This window comes from Corylus avellana, chromosome 2 (assembly GCF_965113065.1).
Source record: "Corylus avellana chromosome 2, dhCorAvel1.hap1.2, whole genome shotgun sequence".
NCBI classification, from domain to species: Eukaryota; Viridiplantae; Streptophyta; class Magnoliopsida; order Fagales; family Betulaceae; genus Corylus; species Corylus avellana.
Genome location: NC_142491.1, coordinates 12,015,274 through 12,035,887, shown reverse-complemented (window position 1 = coordinate 12,035,887; position 20,614 = coordinate 12,015,274). Strand labels below are relative to the sequence as shown.

The 20,614-nt window shown below is 34.9% G+C and overlaps 1 protein-coding gene and 1 long non-coding RNA gene across 2 annotated transcripts; both read left to right on the top strand.

Annotated features, from left to right (window-relative positions):
• Positions 1–4,992: 4,992 nt before the first annotated feature.
• On the top strand, positions 4,993–6,273 carry LOC148587321 (uncharacterized). Its single transcript, XR_015911505.1, has 3 exons — positions 4,993–5,102; positions 6,015–6,097; positions 6,198–6,273. It is a non-coding gene; the product is annotated as an uncharacterized LOC148587321 (long non-coding RNA).
• Positions 6,274–13,746: 7,473 nt separating this feature from the next.
• Positions 13,747–16,757, top strand: LOC148587320 (putative disease resistance protein RGA1). Its single transcript, XM_088512551.1, has one exon. The coding sequence runs from the start codon at positions 13,893–13,895 to the stop codon at positions 16,755–16,757; it is 2,865 nt and encodes a 954-aa protein (XP_088368677.1). The 5' UTR covers positions 13,747–13,892.
• Positions 16,758–20,614: the final 3,857 nt, after the last annotated feature.

The following is a 20,614-nucleotide window of genomic DNA, read 5'->3' as shown; positions in this document are numbered from 1 at the left end:
TTTATTTGAACTTTGTTGTTGGGTTGCCCACACTTTTATTGTTGTATGATGCATAACCCGCTTCCGGCTTCCCCTTATTTGAATTAAAAATAATAATAAATAATAAATAAATAAGTGTCCAACTAAGACCCTTTATGTCAAGAAAATTGGTACCAGATACGTCTTCAAACATAAATTTCCTAGAAACTAAAAATGTCGGAGACGTAGAAGAGTAACTTTCAAAAATGTAGCGCACTGCATTCTTGATTCTTCACATATCATGAGAAATAGTTAGTCTCTATTCTTGCTCTTTCCCTCAACCCCACTTAATCAATTTGCAACAGAGAACCTTTGTTCATCACTCTCCTCCAATTCCACACTACTGTCATCTCAAACAACCGCTCTCATCAGATCTTTGCCCACCCCTACACGACGTTGTGTGAGTTGCACTATCTGAAAAACTCTAAACAGATAAATATCACAATTTTATGCGGAATTAACGGATATTTATCAAAGCAAACAATCACCAAAATATGAACAATCACACACAAAGATTTTGGTGACGAAGAGGAAACCTTTTAGAGACCGATCTAAAAGTAAAACCTCTCCGGGGCAGCCAAACCCAGGAAATCACTATCAAAAGATTATCCAGAGATTACAGACACTAGGAACACTTACAACCCTTTGCAAGACCTTGGCTCTGTAAGATCGACAAGCCTACAACTCGTCTCCGCGCTCACAATCTTCTTCAACGTGATTCTCCTTTACCGGACCCTTCCGATAGACTTCTCAACCGTAGATTTATCAAAGGAATAATTAAAACTCTAAGAGATTCACTTTAACGCTCACCACATATGATCTCTCTTAGCACAGCCTCCGACGAACTCTTTGGGGGTGAAAATTCGTACTTCTCTCTTCTATAATGATGTATATATATCCCCGACAAAACCCTAGACCTAACCCACTTAAAATCATGTTTTTGGGCCTAAAACTTACTGGCTGTCCGGACATGTTAATGGGCTGTCCGGACACAGCTTTGCGGAGCAAAATTTGAGTTTCTGGAAATGAGGTCCGGACCCGGGGAAGGCATGTCCGGACATGGGTGAAACAGCATTCTGGAAATGCTGTCCAGTCTTGATCAACAGCCCCGATCGATGGGCGTTTGTGGTCCGATTGAGCTGAAATTTTGCAGGGACGTTCATAACACATGAATCTACATTATGAACGGTGGAGATTGGATTCTGAGCATTCTATATCAGTGTTTGAGCTCGTGAACAGTAGCCTCTGCATTTTGGAACTGAATTAAGCCAACACAAGAACTAACAAACTCCCCCTTTGGCAATTCAGTGACAAAACCAAAATGTCGAGCCAATCCCATCATCTCCCCATATTTACTCCCCCTTTTTGTCACAGAATGACAAAAGGTCTTCATATTTCCTGAAACACTTCACAAAATACATCAAGGCATATGTGGAACAAGAAGACATAAATAAAACTCATGATAAAAAAATGACGTAGCATGCGTGATTATAAAGAAACATCAGCAAAACTCCCCCTCAATGTATGACTCAATTAACAACAGGAAACTGGAAATGCAAAACATGTTTCTCCCCCTTAAAAGTTAAAAGAACACACATGATAACACATCAATGACTCATGTATTGTACAATGAATATCCAAACATGCTCCAAATATGCAAAATATACATGAGACTAGAAATGGCTAGAAACTCATATTGCTTAACCCAAGCCAAGAAAATGTTCCATTCAACCTATGTTTGTGTGGTGTGTGGGTAAGCCATCCAAAGAGAAAAATTTTCAATTTATAAAATGAGGAGAAAGTTTCACCACCATGAGGTTTTGACAAGTATATCAAATCAAAAGTGAAACCTTATCATACTAGGGTCTAGCCACTCTCATCCTATACAATTCTCTTTTTGTAAAATATTTTGCACAAGTTTGACACAGTGAAATAAATTCCTTTTGGAATATGATATTTTGATTTTATTTGTTTCACTATTTTGTTTATTTTTCTCTTTGAGAAAGTGTCCTTAAACTTTTGGAGCTTATCACAACAGAGAAAGCAGGAATTTTTAAGCCCTAGGTTCAACTAGCATATGGTCAATTTGAAAAATATGACTAGTCAAAAACCTCATATGGCTACCTAACAGACCTCACAAATAAAGTGAAACAAAACTTCAATTTAAGCTTAACTGTGCACAAGAGATAAAGCATAGGCAAAAAGTACCACATAAGCTCAGGCTTTAGGTAACCACAAAAACAAGTCTATTGACACAAATTTTCATCTCATGCATATTAAGAACATTCCAAGACGTAAGGAATTAAATTCATAAAAAGCAACATGAGAAATTAATGAACTATCTAGGTGCATAAGACAAAATAAAGAAAAGAAAAAAAACAACCAAAGTAAAATATTTTTGTCTTTTTGAAATTTTTCACAAAAGAAAAACAAATGCAAAACAAATAAAAATGCAATGCAAAACAAAGCAACATGCTTGAATTGAGATTACATTTGGCAAGACATGAATGTCCTTTAGCATTAAACTTTCATCACATCTTATAGGTCCCACTACAAAATAATGATTTGGTTTAATAACTACTTCTAGGTCTTCACAAGACATTACACATTCCTAAACATTTGATTAGCAAGTAGACAAAAATCTTGGTGGTCCGCACACAACATCTCATCTATAAACTTTTCAAAGATCATGATATATGAATTTCTTGAAAAATCCTTTATGAATATGCCTCAAAACATGAATCTCAAAACAATCATGTATATACTCTTCATACAGAAAGTGTAACAACAAAAACAATGCAGTGCATAAACAATAAAGCAAAAACAAAAAAAATGCAATGAAAAAAAAAACAACATGCTCTAGGATATTATAAAATAAGCAAAACAATCAATCCTAGGCATGTTATTGACTCACCTAATTTTAGGTGAGATCACTACCACTCCCCCTCAATGGGTGAATGATATCATCCTTCCTAACCCACACTTGAGAAATCTTAGGTCTAGACTTATGACTTTGCTCAAACTTATCTAGCCTAGATAGCACTTCTCTCATCATTATGACCAAACCCTCACTTTCTTTCCTAGAATAGGAATTTTCACTTTTATGCTTATGGGATTTCAAATCAAAACACTTTGGTCGAATATGACCAACCTTTCCACAATGATGACAAGTGGGCACAAACCTTTTAGAAGATAATTTTCTATGAGGATGCATGACTCTAAGCTTAGGGTAAGATGCATGATGCTTAACATAAATTTTCTTACCTTTCTTACCATGGAGAGTCGGAGCAGCTGCATGATTTTCTTTCTTTGGAGCAGCTTTGAATTTCCAACAGTTTGGTCTAATGTGACCAACAATCCCACAATGATGGCATGTAGGAAAAAGCTTACCTTGAGTTTGTTTAACTGAAGGAGTCTTAGAAAAATTAGCCTTGGTTTCTTTAACATTCACAGGATTATGATTCAAGGACTCATTAGAAACATGTGAAGTAGATGCACCAACATTATCAACAATCATACTAGGCTTGTTAGAAACAAATTCTTTAGTACAAAGAAAACTTTTCAAATTATCACTAGAGAAATTTCGTGAGAGTTCCTTAGAAACATTCAATTCATTCTCAAGTGATAAAGACTTTTCAACAAGCACAGAAATCTCAGATTTCAAAGAATCAATCAAGATATGTGATTTAGACAAATCATTCGCCAAAGATTCTTTATCAGATTTCAAAGAATCAATTAGGACATGTGATTCAGACAATTAATTAACAATAGATTCATTCACATGCTTAAGATCTTGAAAATCCCCCAAACAATTTGTGTATTGATGTCTCAAAAGAGTGAATTTTTCCAACAAATTGTTGAAGGAGTTTATAAGATCATATTCCCCTTGAGAAGTATTCATAGTAAACAGGAGTCAACAGATCTCACTCAAGAATTTAATCCAAACAGAGTGAACCCGCTCTGATACCAATTGAAAAACTCTAAACAGAAAAATATCACAATTTTATGCGGAATTAACGGATATTTATCAAAGCAAACAATCACCAAAATATGAACAATCACACGCAAAGATTTTGGTGACGAAGAGGAAACCTTTTAGAGACCGATCTAAAAGTAAAACCTCTCCGGGGCAGCCAAACCCAGGAAATCACTATCAAAAGATTATCCAGAGATTACAGACACTAGGAACACTTACAACCCTTTGCAAGACCTTGGCTCTGTAAGATCGACAAGCCTACAACTCGTCTCCGCGCTCACAATCTTCTTCAACGTGATTCTCCTTTACCGGACCCTTCCGATAGACTTCTCAACCGTAGATTTATCAAAGGAATAATTAAAACTTTAAGAGATTCACTTTAACGCTCACCACATATGATCTCTCTTAGCACAGCCTCCGACGAACTCTCTGGGGGTGAAAATTCGTACTTCTCTCTTCTATAATGATGTATATATATCTCCGACAAAACCCTAGACCTAACCCACTTAAAATCATGTTTTTGGGCCTAAAACTTACGGGGTGTCCGGACATGTTAATGGGCTGTCCGGACACAGCTTTGCGGAGCAAAATTTGAGTTTCTGGAAATGAGGTCCGGACCCGGGGAAGGCATGTCCGGACATGGGTGAAACAGCATTCTGGAAATGCTGTCCAGTCTTGATCAATAGCCCCGATCGATGGGCGTTTGTGGTCCGATTGAGCTGAAATTTTGCAGGGACGTTCATAACACATGAATCTACATTATGAACGGTGGAGATTGGATTCTGAGCATTCTATATCAGTGTTTGAGCTCGTGACCAGTAGCCTCTGCATTTTGGAACTGAATTAAGCCAACACAAGAACTAACACTATCAAGGAGGATTGAACGTTGACAAGTGGGACAAAGCACAGATTGGCCCCTACACGGGAATTGGTATCCAAACGTTTGGTTTTCTTTAATTTTGGTTTCTTGTCTTCTTTTTCAGCTTTTCTTTTTTTTTTTTACCGAAAAAAAGATGGGATGGTTTTTGTACTTGTTGATAATGCTGTAGATGCCAAATGAAAGAGGATGACTTACACTACTGGGTTCTTTGGGCTTGAGCCTTGCTTGGTAAGCTTCTATTTCCTATTATTAACTGCTACTAGTACTTAAAATTTTTTGTACTTGTATCTCATTTTTTTATGTAAATATGTGGTTGGGTTTCTAGTATTTGTTTTGATAGATGTACTGCTATGATTTATTGGGTTACGCTGGAAAACTACATCTGCTAGTTGGAAGATAATTATTGTCCAATTTTTCATTGTATAATATATTATAGATGGCCATTCAAAATGTTCATGGGGTTACTCATTAGAAAAGAGTTATTCTTGAGTGTGCCTCTAAAAAGATAGTAGTGAGTGATATGTCTTCTGGCGCTTCGATTGTTAATATTCAAAAGTTTTACATAAGTGCATCGAATGATGATATTGCAAGTATAAAGTTGTCCTTGCAATTGCCTAGGAGATTACTAATGAGCTAAGCCATTGCATAGGCCAAAGTTATTTTGATGACATTGAACATCATTGGACATTTTCCATTGGCTTTTCCATATGCTCCAAAAGCCTTTATACAGAGCTCTTAATTTGTTTTTTTAGAACCATTTGTTTGATAACAAACATTTTCTCTAGAAATAAAGAGCAAAATTAATTGTTTACTTTTTGGCCTGCTTTCCTCTTAAGCAGAACATTTCTGTTTGTGACAAGTTATTACTTAAGTTAGTTCCATTAATTTACTTATTTTCTGTTTTTTTTAAACCTTTTCCGCTTAGAACTCAAGAGTGTTTGTTTAATAGTTTTGTCTTAAGTGGTCTTACTGTGATTTTCTGTGAGGTGTATGAGCAATAAACCCATTAATAGTTGTATGAAATGTCATACATACGAAATTTATATATTTTTTTAGTTGGGACTTTGGTTGCTTTAATTTGAATCTAGATCTTTCTTTGATTTTTCCTCCCACCTTACATATAGTGTATTGCTTTCACAGGAAAATATATATAGAGATATATTTACAAAAGAAGACCAATCAAGCTAATATAATGGGCTGAATGCTGATTGCAGCATTTGCAGGTTTTCTATTTGTTTACCTCTGTCTCTGTCTCTCTCCTATGGTTCTCTACTATCTTTCAAAGTAACAAATTCCAAATCTTAAAAGCATTTATACTTGCAGCTATGATTCGGAACTGAGGAGATATATAGCAAGGAAACCTACTAGAAAATGTGCCATCTTTGCTGAAACTTTGGGGGTTATGTTTTTTGGTGCTACTCCTGACTCAATATGGTATGAAATAGAGGTTGTTGAAGACCTGCGGTTTTCGGAGTTAATTGTTAATTAGATTGTTTGATGTGTTTAATTTAAACTAGTTCAAATATTTGATGTAGTTAGTACTTTCAGTTGGTTATTACAATTTGGTGATTTACTTGATTGTTTATGTATATCTGTAGCTTTTCTTGGTACTGAAACTAAGATAATGGGGCATGCATCTATTCACCACTCTCTCTCTTTCTCTCTCTCTCTCTCTCTTTTGGTTGATTTGTTGAGATTATGAATTCTTATCAGATTCCAAATTGTTGACATTACTCTGATTTATCCATCCATGATCAAGTACATATATTTTCATGTGATTGTTATTATTATTTTTTTTCTTTTTTAATTTTTACAGTACTTAGGTTGATGCCTTACCAAAATTATGGAGAACATTTAGTTGATTTCAGTTTCCATTTAACGACTGATAATTGATGTAGTGGAATTATCATATACAGTTGTAATTCCACTTTATTTAACATGTTGGTTATAGAGGCACTGTTAATATTGAACTTCTTTGAATGAAAATAAAACTTTATTTTCAATGATTGAGACTATCTCTGCTGGGTGTTAATTCAATCCTTTTTACATTGCTATTTGAGCAAGGACTCTAGCTTTGAGCTCAGGGTTCCATGATCTTTTCTTCTGTTTGTGAAATTGCTAATTTCTTGTAATGCTGTATGATATCTTTCTTCAGAAAATGAGAGTTGTGCTACCAATATTAACATAAGGGCCCTTACAGGGCAAAGTAGCAGAAGAATGTTGAAGCATGAAGCCAAACATTTTTCCTAATTGCATTTGATCAGAGAGCTACAGATCACTTTTGAAGCCAAACAGTGTTCCCAATTGATCAACTTAAAGATAATTAGAGATTTTTCTTTTATTTGGAATTGATTTGTTTATGAATAGAAAACTCATTTGTCTCAAAAAGGGTAAACATAATTGGTTTGTTGATGAATGGAATGGCTATTTCCTTAATTTTCTGTAGTGGTCATTCTTAGCCCTCTGTGACAAATATAATTTCTCGCAACTATGAAAAATAAATAATAGCAAGTATATGTCAGTAGATGATTATTTTGAAGGTGGAAAATATCTTATTGGTACTAAATAATATTAATTCGAAAAATAAATAATAAGATACTCACAATGCAAGAAATTAAAATTAAAGCAAGGAAATATCTCATAATGCTATAGAATCATGTAAGAGCGTTGTCCTTAAATGTTGATTTTTTGTCCCGTGAAGTATTCAACTCGGTACGATTGGGTCTGTTGACACTTAACCTTTAAGAATTAGATTATAGTGACTACCTTAATTAAGGATGCACTTCAAAGTACGAAGGTCAAATAAACAACCATTTAGTTTAATTACAAGATTCAATGTAATAAAATGAAAAATGAGCACTGAATTGCTCTATATTTCTCTCTTTAAGTAACAAAGTGAAATACTAGAACCAATAATGAGTTATGAATGACGAAGTTGAAAACTCAAAAAATGAGTATGAAACTTTTTGATAACCTTTTTGTCTAAACTTGATGGTCTTTATTTATAAACGTGGTAAGCGACTATTTAATAAAGACAAAAGTCATAACATGCTATGATTCTTAAGGTTCATGACCATACATTAGAGACAATGAAAATTAGATACTCTTAATTTCAAATGAAATGGAGATAAGCGGGTTAAATAAAAAGGTGGGACAAAATTATCTCAATTTTAACTATCCCAATTTGTACACTTTTTCGAGGATCCATTTTCAAAACAATGGCTTCAACGTATGACCTTGGTTTTACCAATACATAAAATCAAAACTAGAACATAATACAGAGGACCCTCTAAGCAGCTCCTAAAAGCATGGAAATATCGAAACAAAACCACCAAGAATTACATAAAATGTCTTTCTACATAACTATCTCAAAGCTCTTCCTACCCTTACGTAGAGCTCAATCGTAGGTATTCTTACCATTACATAATATTTTTTTCATTTTGTAACAGAAGTTTAATGTGGGTTGTTAAACTTTGGAATGCACCTTTTATAAAATATTTGCCATAGTAATTATTTAAATGATGTGTGAAGTTTTTCTAACAAAATAATGCACTGTTCATTCTTTAAGAACCAATTGATAATTATTTGAACTCTGCTCTTCCTTTAAGTCCTATGAAATTTCCACTTTTTGTGTTTAGATATTTTTATTGAGATGCTGATGCAACTTTAGGGGTTTGTTTAAGGTAAACCTTTAAATTGTTAACCATGCCTTTGATTAACACAAAAATACTTTTGGATCATTATTTTCCTCAAATAATGTTGGAAAATGTAAATTAGTACAACAAATAATGATGTGTCACAAGAATGCAAATTTTCCCCATCTGCAATGGTACCAGTGTCTATTTAATAGTTGAGATGGGCTCGAGACTGCTAACAGATTTATAATGACCCACTTGCATTGTGCCTTTGACAGATGTTTGATCAGTACTAAGGCATGGAAAATAAGTTCAACTTATAAATTGCAATGTAATTGCCTAGAATTTGCAATGGATGTGGACCATTTGTTTTTTTTTTATAAGAAGCTTGGATCTAGACAACTGATGACATAATTGGCCTAATTGAGTTCATCTTCTGTCTTTATTGGTTTATTTCTACCCTTTTGAGCCCTCTCTCTTTTATATAGCCCAAGAGCATTCATATTGTCCTAGTTAAAATAGCTGAACAGAAGAGAAGCTAAAGAAACCTCTCCATCTTGCTAAAGAATTGGGCCAATTGGCTAGTTGCTACAGGCCTCTGCAATATATATTCTCCTTCCTCTAATAAATTACTCAACTAATGATGAAGAATAATGTACATGGAGTTACTCTTTTGGAATATGATAACGCATCAATATTGGTTGGAAAAAAAAATAATGTTACATACACTCTCATTTTCGTACATTTATTTTTACACACCTTTAGATGACTTGTAAAATTATTATTAAATTAAACACAATAAAAATTCATTCAAAATTTAATAATAATTTTAAAAGCCAGTTAAAAAATGTCTGAAAATGGAGGTGAAAAAATGAGTGTGTCATTACGAATAATGTTAGAAGTCTCTCTTGTGTTCCTCCAAGAATAGGGTGGCTTTTAAAATCATCATTGGGCTTATGATTCAAAAAACATTGGTTAATATATTTAAGTCGACCCAAGTCCATTAGCTTAGACTTTTTGGTTAGTGTGATGTCGAAATATGTATATTATGGTGCGTTTGGCATTGATATTTCATAGACAAAAAGTGCAATTTTAAACAAAATTACAGAAAATAAATTGTTTGTGATTACATTTTAAAAAAATTGTGATTTGAAAAGGCTAGAAAATCTGCATTTTCAAATCGCAGGTAATGATGTGTTTTTTTAAAAACAAACAAGTTTTAAAAGTTAAACTACAATTTTAAAGGTTAAACCGCGATTTTGCCAAACGCTTAACTGTGTTTTTAAAAATGACGTTGTCAAGTCACACATTTTAAAATCGTTATTTTTAAATCGCACTTTTTAAAACCGCAAACTAAAACCGACAAACTCTCAGACAGCGTATCTCCTAACATTGATAACACAACAAGTGCTCAAGGAATTTTGTCAAGTGCTCAAGGAATTTTGTGAAGGAAGACTGATGGAGATTGCACTTGGTTGATTCCATTCTTTGAGAAGCTTCTCATCATTCTGCAAGCCCATCACCTTCAAAGCAACACGGCTAACATTCAATTACAGAAGAAGCAGAATATTAATGGACTGCAATATCGGAATCAATGTCATCTAAATTTTGGCTCCCAAAAACGGAGAACCCAAACAGAGGATCATGAAAGACGTGGGGATTGGGAAGTTGTGTTGTAGTGTGAGTTTTCCGAAGCATATTTCTCATGGACTGGGATTCCTTTGGTTTTATTGAATGAGGCGTAGACTATGTAATTCCTTAAGTTATTTTTACAAATAAAAACTTTTTGAACTCAATTATTGTATTTTTTAAAGAATCAAATTAATTAGACAAGGGAGCTATCTAGAGGACAGCATGATGATCATCAAACTGTAAAAAGATTCCCGCCAAACAGCTGGATGAGCATCATTATCAACTTTATCTTTGACCCTACCACAATGGGGAAGATTGAAGATAAGGCATCAGAAGAAAAATAAGCGCTACTTTTGAAAAAGCATGCAGAAGAATACTTTTGGATCATTTTTTTCCTCAAATAATGCTGGCAAATCTAAATTAGTACAACAAATAAAGAATGAGTTGCAGTGCAAATATTCCGAATGTCTATATAATAGTTGAGATAGGCACAAGACAGCTTACAGATTTATATAAAGACCCACTTGCACTTTGACAGATATTTCATCACTAAAGGCATAGGAAGTAAGTGCAACTTTTATGTTGCAATGTAATTGCCTAGAACTTGTAATGGATGTGGACCATTTTTTTTTTTTTTTTTTTTTTTTTTTTTTTATATGAAGCTTAGATCTCCACAACTGATGACATAATTGGCATAATTGAGTTCATCTTCTATAGTCTTTACTTTGCTTTTTATTGGTTTCTTGTTACCCTTTTGATGAAGTGCATTGACCCTTCTCTCGCTTAGAAATTGATTCTCTCAAGTTGATTAACAAGAGAGAAGGTAGTCCATTTAAGTGAAGAACGGAATGTTTGTTTTACATTTTTGTTTACAGTTTTACTCTTCACTTAAAAGGGACCGGATCCTCTTTAGTTGAAATCAACTCGCAATGATACAAATACCTCTCGCGCTTTCATATAACCTAAGAACATTCACGTTTGGCTCAGTACTTAATAGTTGTTTTAGCTAATGCTGTAGACACGGGAAAAAAAATCTGGCTAAAGAATTGGCCGGTCGCTGCAGACCTCTCCTTCCTCTTAAAAAAAAAAAAAAAAAAAAAAAAACTCAACTAATGATTAAGAATAGAATACATAACATGGAGTTACTCTTTTGGAATATCTATGACGCATCAATCTTGGTCGGAAAAAAGTAATGGTACATATACTATTACTTTCGTACATTTATTTTCACACAAACCTTTAGATTCATTATTAAATTAAACTGGGTAAAAAATTATTTTAAATTTAATAATAATTTTAAAAGTGTCTGAAAATGGAGGTGAAAAAAAAATGAGTGTGGCATTATGAGTAATATTAGGAGTCTTTTTTGTGCCCTTCTAAGCGTAAGATGATTTTTAAAATTGCCATTGAACTTATGATTAAAAAATAGTGGTTAATATACTTAAGTCAACTCAAGTCCATTAGCTTAAACTTTGGTTTGTATTGAAGAATAGTGGTTAACATACCTAAGTCAACCCAAGTTCATTAGCTTAGACTTTTTGGTTTATGTCGTGTCCAAATATGAAAAATATAAAAAATCTGCATTTTCAAATTATACATAATGATGTGTTTTTTTAAAAAACGCACAATTTTTAAAAGATAAATTACAATTTTAAAGGTTAAATTACGATTTTTCTAAACGTTTAACTGTGTTTTTAAAAATCATGTTGTCAAATCACACATTTTAAAATCGTAACTTTTAAATTACACTTTTTAAAATCGCAAACTTAAACGGACAAACTCTCGAACAGCATATCTCCCAACATTGATAACACATCTAGTGCTCAAGGAATTTTGAAGTGCTCAAGGAATTTTGTGAAGCGCTCAAAGAATTTGGTGAAGGGAGACGGATGTAGATTGCACACTTGGTTGATTCCATTCTTCGTGAAACTTTTCATCATTCTGCAAGCCCATCAACTTCAAGCAACGCTGCTAACATTCAATTACAGAAGAAGCAGAATGGACTGCAATATCACTTTAGTCGCGTAGACTGTAGGCAGCGTGGAATATAGGCAAAGTTTTGCGTGTTGTCATATCAAGGGCTATAGTGTAATTCTATGGTGAGCCAGTGGCGTTAGTTGTTGTTTTTTCGTGATTTGTTTTCAAATCGGTTTCACACGTGTTTTTACAAATTCTTGTTTTTTAATTGTGGCTTTAGATTCCTTTGGTCTTTGATTTATGTGTGGCCTATGATCCTTTCCATTAAACGAGATTGAGAATTTTTATTTTTTAAATACAATCTAAAAAATGGCTTGTTGTTAAAAAGGCATACCAACGTCTCTATTTTTTTTTTTTAACATGTTCACATCAGGAGAGGAAAGGGGGTAGATAATTCAATTTAATGACATCCGCATCAAGATGCATGGTCACTTGCGATTGAACTGCTATTTGAAGACGATTAAGACGCTATTAATGTTTGGTAAATCTCACAAAATTTAGCAAAGTAAAAATTTATCCACTTAATTAACCAATGATATTTTGAGCAATTTTTAACTAAAGTCTAGTACTACATATTTCTAAGAACAGTTTTATCAGTTAATCCATGGCATTTTGTATGAAATTACATCTAATAAAATAAAGTGAGTGCAACTTTTATACTGCAATGTACTAGAATTTGTAGTCGATGTGCACCTTTTTTTGTTTATATATATATATATATATGAAGCTTGGATCTCCAAATCTGATGAGATAATTTTTATTTTTTTTTGTACCGACGAGATAATTGGCCTCTAGCCAAAATAGGCAAAAGATTATTTTAACCCATATATAGAAAAAAAAAAAATAGCAAAAAAATTTCTCAACTAATTACTTTGGCCAATTGCTACAATGCTCAATAAGCTCAACACTGCATTTAAATAAATAATTTTTTTTAAAAAAATAAACCTCATTAATATACATCAGATTACTCTCGGAATATTTCCACTAAACTATGAGACATCGATCTTGGTGTGAAGTGTGCATAGTTTGAATTCAATCCCTTTTTAGTGTTCTACGGCTAATTATGAGGCTCAGTGTAGACAACTAGCAGTAGTGTGTGATGTAGTAGTCAAAGTCAGCTTGTTGTCATATAAAGGGCTATAATGTTTTTCTAAAGGATGGGGAACATCATATGCGTTCACTTATTTTCATATAAAGACACTAGTGCACAATTTGTTTTCAATGTACAAAATCTAATACAATGAATTTGTAAATGAGAGATTTGAAGAAGGGAATTCTTAAGATTCTTGAAGATGACCAAAAAAAGAAGAAGCGGAACATAGCATGTGAAGAGAAAGAAGAGTAGTCCATCATTAACAGCTTTATCCACGTGAAGATAATTGCTTTGATGCATTTTTGTAAAAAAAAAAAAAAAAAAAAATGTTTGACTTGTAAAAAGAAGAAGCCCTTGGAAGGAAGGTGTACAACTATAAGGAGAGAGAAAAAGCAAAATCAGTAAAAATCAATCCATGCGTGTGAATGAAAAAAGAAAAATGCGAATGAAAACAAGTTAATTAAAAACATTTCTGCAACATTACTAAAAAGTGTCCAACCAAGTCATAATAATTGCTCGTTCCTTCACTCATCATTTCTTCTTCTCAACACATTTCTGCAATTCTACCCTTCAACTAACTACTTCACTCATCATTTCTTCACTCTACCCTTCAACCCCTTCCATCAACAGCGCTGTGTAGTTTCACTTCTGAGCATTCATTCCTTCACTCACCATCAGGAAATGGCGGAACCACTTCTCTCCTTTGTTGCCGAGCAAATCATTAAGACTTTGGGCTCACTTGCTGTCAAACAGATCGGGCTGCTCTGGGGTGTCAAAGATGAGCTTCAAAGCCTCACCGACACCGTTTCAACAATCAAAGATGTGCTTCTGGATGCGGAGGACAAACAAGCTGCAGGAGACCGTGCTGTTAAACGTTGGCTCGGAAGGCTAGAAGATGTGATTTATGATGCAGATGACTTGCTGGATGCCGTTTCAACTGAAGCTCTAAGAAGAGAAATAATGACCCGTGATAAGAAGGCCAAAAAGGTACGCATTTTCTTTTCTGAATCAAACCAGTTTGCCTTTCGTATTAGAATGGCCCGTGAGATTAAAGCCATCCGAAAGAAGTTAGATGCCATCAACGCCGATAGGCAGAATTTCCACTTGGAGGTACTCCAGGTTGAGCCACGAGTCGGGAAAAGGGAGAGGGATAACACTCATTCTTTTGTACCTGATGAAGTAGTTATTGGGCGAGAGGATGATAAAAAGGCTGTCATACACCTTCTGCTGGACTCCAACGTTGAAGAGAATGTTTCCATCCTTCCAATTGTTGGCATCGGTGGATTGGGAAAGACTACACTCGCTCAATTCGTATTCAATGATCACCAAATCCAGAAACATTTTGAGCTCAAAATGTGGGTGTGTGTCTCTGATATCTTCGATGTTAAAAATATTGTTGCAAAAGTCTTAGAATCTGCAACCGAGGAGAAACCAGAAGACGCTGAAATGGATACATTGGTGGCTAAACTTAGAGAAAAAATCCAAGGAAAGAAATACTTCCTAGTGTTGGATGATGTGTGGAATGGTGATCATAGAAAATGGTGTCGCTTGAAAGAAGTGCTGATGGGTGGTGCGAGAGGCAGTAGAATAGTAGTGACTACCCGCCAAGAAATCGTTGCAAGGACCATCCGCCAGGAAAGCGTTGCAGGGATTATTGGGACTGTTAAATCATATCCCTTGGAATGTTTAGATGAAGATGCGTCATGGTCTTTATTTAAGCAAAAGGCTTTTGAGAGAGGACAAGAGCCAGAGAATTCAAGCATTGTCACACTTGGGAAGGAGATAGTAACAAAGTGTTTAGGCGTCCCTCTGGCCATATTGACAATCGGAAGTTTACTGGGCTCCAAAACTTCAGAAGCAGAGTGGTTTTCTTTTAAGAACAGTGATCTCTTAAAAATATCTCAAAATGAAACTGACCTCTTACCAACTCTGAAGTTGAGTTACGACCATCTTCCTTCACATTTGAAGCACTGCTTTGCTTATTGTAGTTTGTTTCCAAAGCATTACGAATTTTCTTCAGCAGAACTAATTCGGCTTTGGATAGCACAAGGGTTTGTCAAGTCTTCTGATGATCAAAGCCGATGCTTGGAAGAGGTTGGTAGGGAGTATTTTATAGATTTACTACAGAGATCATTCTTTCAAGAAGCTGAAACCTTTCTGTTTGGTGACATGTATCAATGCAAAATGCATGACCTCATGCATGATCTTGCCATATCAGTGGCAGGATCGTTGATGGCCACATTAGGTGATAAGGAGACAAACATCGATGAGAAAAATCGTCATCTATCATTGCGTGGTTACAATAAACATATTTCTTCATTGTGTGAAGCAAGTAGGATACGTTCATTTCTTTGCCTCGATAACGATGTGTATAAGTATAAGATTGATTGTGATGCAATTTTTTCAAGTTTCAAGTTCTTGCGCATGTTGGATCTGTCTAGTAGAGATCTTGATTATGTGCCAAGCTCTATCGGGGAGCTGAAGCATTTAAGGTGTCTTGATCTTTCTGGCAATAAGAATATCAAGAAGTTACCAGATTCTATAACTAGGTTGCACAATTTGCAAACATTAAGACTCTTTTATTGTGAGTCACTTAAAGAATTGCCGAGAGACATTAAAAAATTGGTCAATCTTAGGCATCTTGATATAGATAGCTGTGATGGTTTGACTTATATGCCACAGGGATTGGGGCAATTGACTAATCTTGAGAGGTTAACAAATTTTGTGGTCCACTCGGGTTCTAAATTCAAGCACTGCAGTGGTTTACGAGAATTGAATGGGCTCAATAAGCTAAGAGGAAGTTTACAGATTTCAAATCTTGGACGTGGGAAAGATGTTGCATTAGAATATGAGGCTGCAAATCTAAAGGAGATGCAATATCTTCATTCTTTGTTTTTATGCTGGAGTACTAAAGGATATGTCAATGATTGGGACGTTGTTGATGATAAAATGCAATTGGAAGGCTTCCAACCGCCCCCAAATCTGAAACATCTAGGCTTATATGATTATCCGGGTTCAAGGCTTCCGAGTTGGGTTTTTTCATTGAGAAATCTTGTGAGCTTGTGGCTAGTTGATTGTCATTCATTAAAGTCTCTCCCCCTTCAACATCTCACTTCCGTTCAAGACTTGATTCTTGAGCGTTGTCTTGACCTTGAGCTAGCCAATGATGAGGATGGGATGCAATGGCATGGCCTTACGAGCCTCCTCTCTCTTTCCTTCAGAGGACTTCCAAAATTGGTTTCTCTCCCCTCAGGACTTCAACATACTACCACTCTACAAAGGCTTAGTCTTTCGAATTGTGAAAGCTTGAAGGCTATACCAGATTGGATCCACAACTTCAAATCACTTCAATACTTAGACATTTATGAATGCTCCAGTTTGACATCACTGCCTGAAGGAATGCGTAGGCCAACGTCTTTGCAGAGCCTATCAATTTGGGGTTGTCCCATCTTATTGCGAAGATGCGAGAATGACACTGGTGAGGATTGGGAAAAGATTGTTGACTTTCCAGGGGTATACTTAGTTCTAGCACCCAGGCATCTTTGATCCTGAGCCTTGCTTGGTAAGCTTTTGTTTCCTATTATTAATTGCTACTAGTATTTAATTTTTTTGTACTCGTCTTTCTTTTTTTTATGTAAATATTAGGCTGGGTTTCTAGTGTCCGTCTCTCTCCCATTGTCCTCCACTATCTTTCGAAGTATCAAATTCCAAATCTTATAAGTATTTATACTTGCAGTTATGATTCATAACTGAGGAGGTTGAAGACCTATTGTTTTTGGAGTTAATTGTTAATTACATTGGGATTTACTTCGTTGTTTGGATGTATTTATTTTAACTATTTTTTTTTTTTTGTTATTTAGTTAATACTTTCACCTGGTTATTGCAATTTGATGATTTACTTAATTGTTTATGCATATCGGTAATTTTTCTTGGTACTGAAACTAAGATAATGGGGCATGCATTTATTCACTACCTCTTTTTCTTGCTCTTTCGGTTTATTTGGTAGCTTGGAAATATTATGAATTCTGATCAAATTCTTCTAAATTGTTGAGATTACTCAAATTTATCAATCCGTGATCAAGTATTGTATATTTTTCATGCGATTCTTATTGCATTTGCTAAAATCATAAAAGTTTGTGCACGCTATTTAACAATCCTTGGTAGTCAAAAGTCTGTTAAGTGTCGAACAATATTGAAAATTTTAAAACGACTCCAAACGACACATATTTAAATGTCTAGATGATTCACAAATATTAAGCAGAATAAGATCTGACCTAACAATTAATAATCAACCAAATTCAGATATGTAATGAAAAACAAGAACACAGATATTTGATTACGAAGAGGAAACCATTTAGAGAACTCTCTAAATGTAAAACCTCTCCGGGGCAGCCAAACCCAGGAAATCAATCCACTATAAGAAGAATAAGGAATACAAGAAGAATTACAAAACCTTTGCAATCTACTCTTCCTTGTACACGACAAGCGACCCACTTGACTTCTACCGCAGTAGCCCTTTCCAGAACATCTGGCACAATTCTTCTATACGATTTCCTTTCACCGGAACTCCGATTGGCTTCACGTATTTAATCCCTTCTCAAATAAGCTAGAACAATATCTCTCTCTAAGCTCTCTGATTTTGCTCACCAAAATACGTACGTATAAATGTAGCAAGATCGTGTTTAAATAGAAAATAAAACAAAATAAAGCAGCAATGTCCGGACAGGGCTAATCTGGGGTCCGGTCATGGCTAGGGTTACATATGCGTAACCTAGCAATGTCCGGACCTCCAACACTTATGTTCGGACATCTCATAAAGATTGAGGCTTTCTGGAAATGGGGTCCGAACCCAGCTTCTAGTGGTCCGGACCTCTTCATCAAAATGCAGTTTCTGGAAATCAGGTCCGGACCCAGCTTCTGGCGGTCCGGACATGCCCTTCAATAGATATTTTCTGGAAATTGGGTCCGGACCTGGCTTCTGGTGGTCCGGACAGGGCCTTCTAGAATCTGCTTCCGGGACATGTTGAGGTGCTCATTTTCAACAACTTACACGCAAACCGAATGTGCCAAAACCTAAACTAACAAACTCCCCCTTTGGCCATTCGGGGACAAAAATATACATGAAAATGACACATCAAAATCAACTCCCCCTTTTTGTCTCAGAAGAACAAAGGAGGCACACAAAAACAAATGAAATTCTAGAGTTAAAAAAAAAACAAAGAAAAACAACCCATTAAACCTATAAATAAGTAGACTAAAAAAAATATTCTGGCCAAAAGAAGAACAAAACAAAACATATGAGAAGATCATTCTTGCCAAAAACTGTCCTTGATATACTTTACATCTTTCTCCAAAGTAGTTAGGCGGGTGGTTATAGCTTCGATGCTTTGGCCTTGAGTCATCAGGCGGTTGTTGATAGCTTCAATGCTTTGGCCTTAGGCTTTAAGTAAGTCAAATATTATGCAGCGCAATCTGTGTTAGCAGCCTCTCTAGAGCCCGTACATAACCAATCGAAATTTTGTTCTTGTTTTCGTCCCATACAAGCTTTCGACTTGGATTAAGAACCGCCATGATCTCCGCTTTAGTTGGTTATGGCTCAGTCTCCAAAAATGGAAGCGGCTTCTTATTTGTCAAAGGAATCCCAGTAACTTCACTTATCAACTCAGGAGTGACATTGAGAGTTTTCCCTGAGACCTTGGTCTTGAATGACGGAAAACCAACCAAGTCAATGTCTTCGATGTTGTAGTAGAATTCCCGAACTAATCGAGTTTATGCATTAACAGGAACGAACACAGAGGTCCATTGATTGGCCTGGAATATTTCATGAATGAATCGAAACGGTTCCACTTGAAGATCATTTTGCTCTACTCCACGCTCGATCACAATGTTGCGTGTCAAAGGCTTGTCTTGTAAGATTGATTTTTCTTCTCGAGCGCGCTTCCTCCTTGGTGTGGATTCCGAATTTTGATACACCATTTTCTGCATTCTCACCCCAAAGAAAGAAGTAAATGATAAAAGAATATCACAAATTACTAGAAGAAATTAGATTGAAAAAAAAATTTTATAGGAAACATGTGATTCGAAAAATGAGATAGATGTACCAGAAACAAAAAATAAATGTTGAACACAACAAAAATAATTTATTTCACAAGGAAAAGTGAAGATAGATGCAAACATATGTCATGTAGACATTCAATCAAACAGGTGATAGGCATTAAGGTATTGAATATAACATGATGAAAAGAATTCATGAAAACCGAAAATACCTTGCCTAGGAACATTCCAACCAATATCTAAAACCCAATGACAGTGAAATATAATAATGTAATTGAAAAATTGTAGCTCAATTGAAAACCGGAATCTTTGAGACATTTTATCAAACACATTGTATGCCAAAAAAACATGTAGGCATGGAAGACACATGTTAAGATTAAAAACCATTCCTAAATACATCAAAGTGCATGTAGTTTGCAACAATCATATGAGATAGAAAGAATAATCAATGTGAATCAAGGACTCAAACAATTCGGAATTGTAAAATTAAACCCAAACAGTCACAGCCGAGAAGTTTATTTGAACACAAAATTGAAAAGAAGAAGGAAAGAAAAACATACCTGTGATGATTGAATGTGGATACTGGACTATGAAACAGAGAAATCAGAGATAAAAAGAAAGAAACAAAAAAAAAACGAAACAAAAAAAATTTGTATGAAGTTAATCGGACGAGAGAGAGAGAAGTATGATATGGAACACACTGCAGGTTATATAAAATAACCAATGCCGTGTCTGGACAGGAAATTTCCTTGTCCGGACCGCATCCCAAAAAAAATAAATTCATAATAAATTTTTTTTTTTTTTTATTGAAAAGGAAAACATAATTTTTTTTAATTTTTATTATTATTATTATTATTATTATTATTATTATTATTTATTTATTTTTTTAAATTGAAAAGGAAAAGATAAATTGTATAGATAATCAATAAACCATGCATGTCCTCATGAATATCTTAACAATTTGGAGTGATCAACAAATTACACTTACATCTTAAATGTATCATATACATGACACAACCTTATTCTGTGAATGCAGTCAAGTAGGCAATAATCAGAAATCTCATGTGAATGTGTAGTGTGTGAAAACTCCCATTAAATAAGATTTTATCAGTGGAATGGAAATCTAGGCAGACATTTTGTAAATGAAAGACAAACAGTCTGATTCAAGCCACAGTAAAACCTTATAATGTTAGGATCTAGATTCCCTCATCCGATACACTCCCCCTGAGACTAATCATTTGCTTTTACCATGTCTTTTAGTAATCATCTATTTCCGCAATGATTTGATCACTGATTCTTTCTTTAGGGACATATAGAAGCAAAACTAAGTCATTTGGGCTTATTTTATG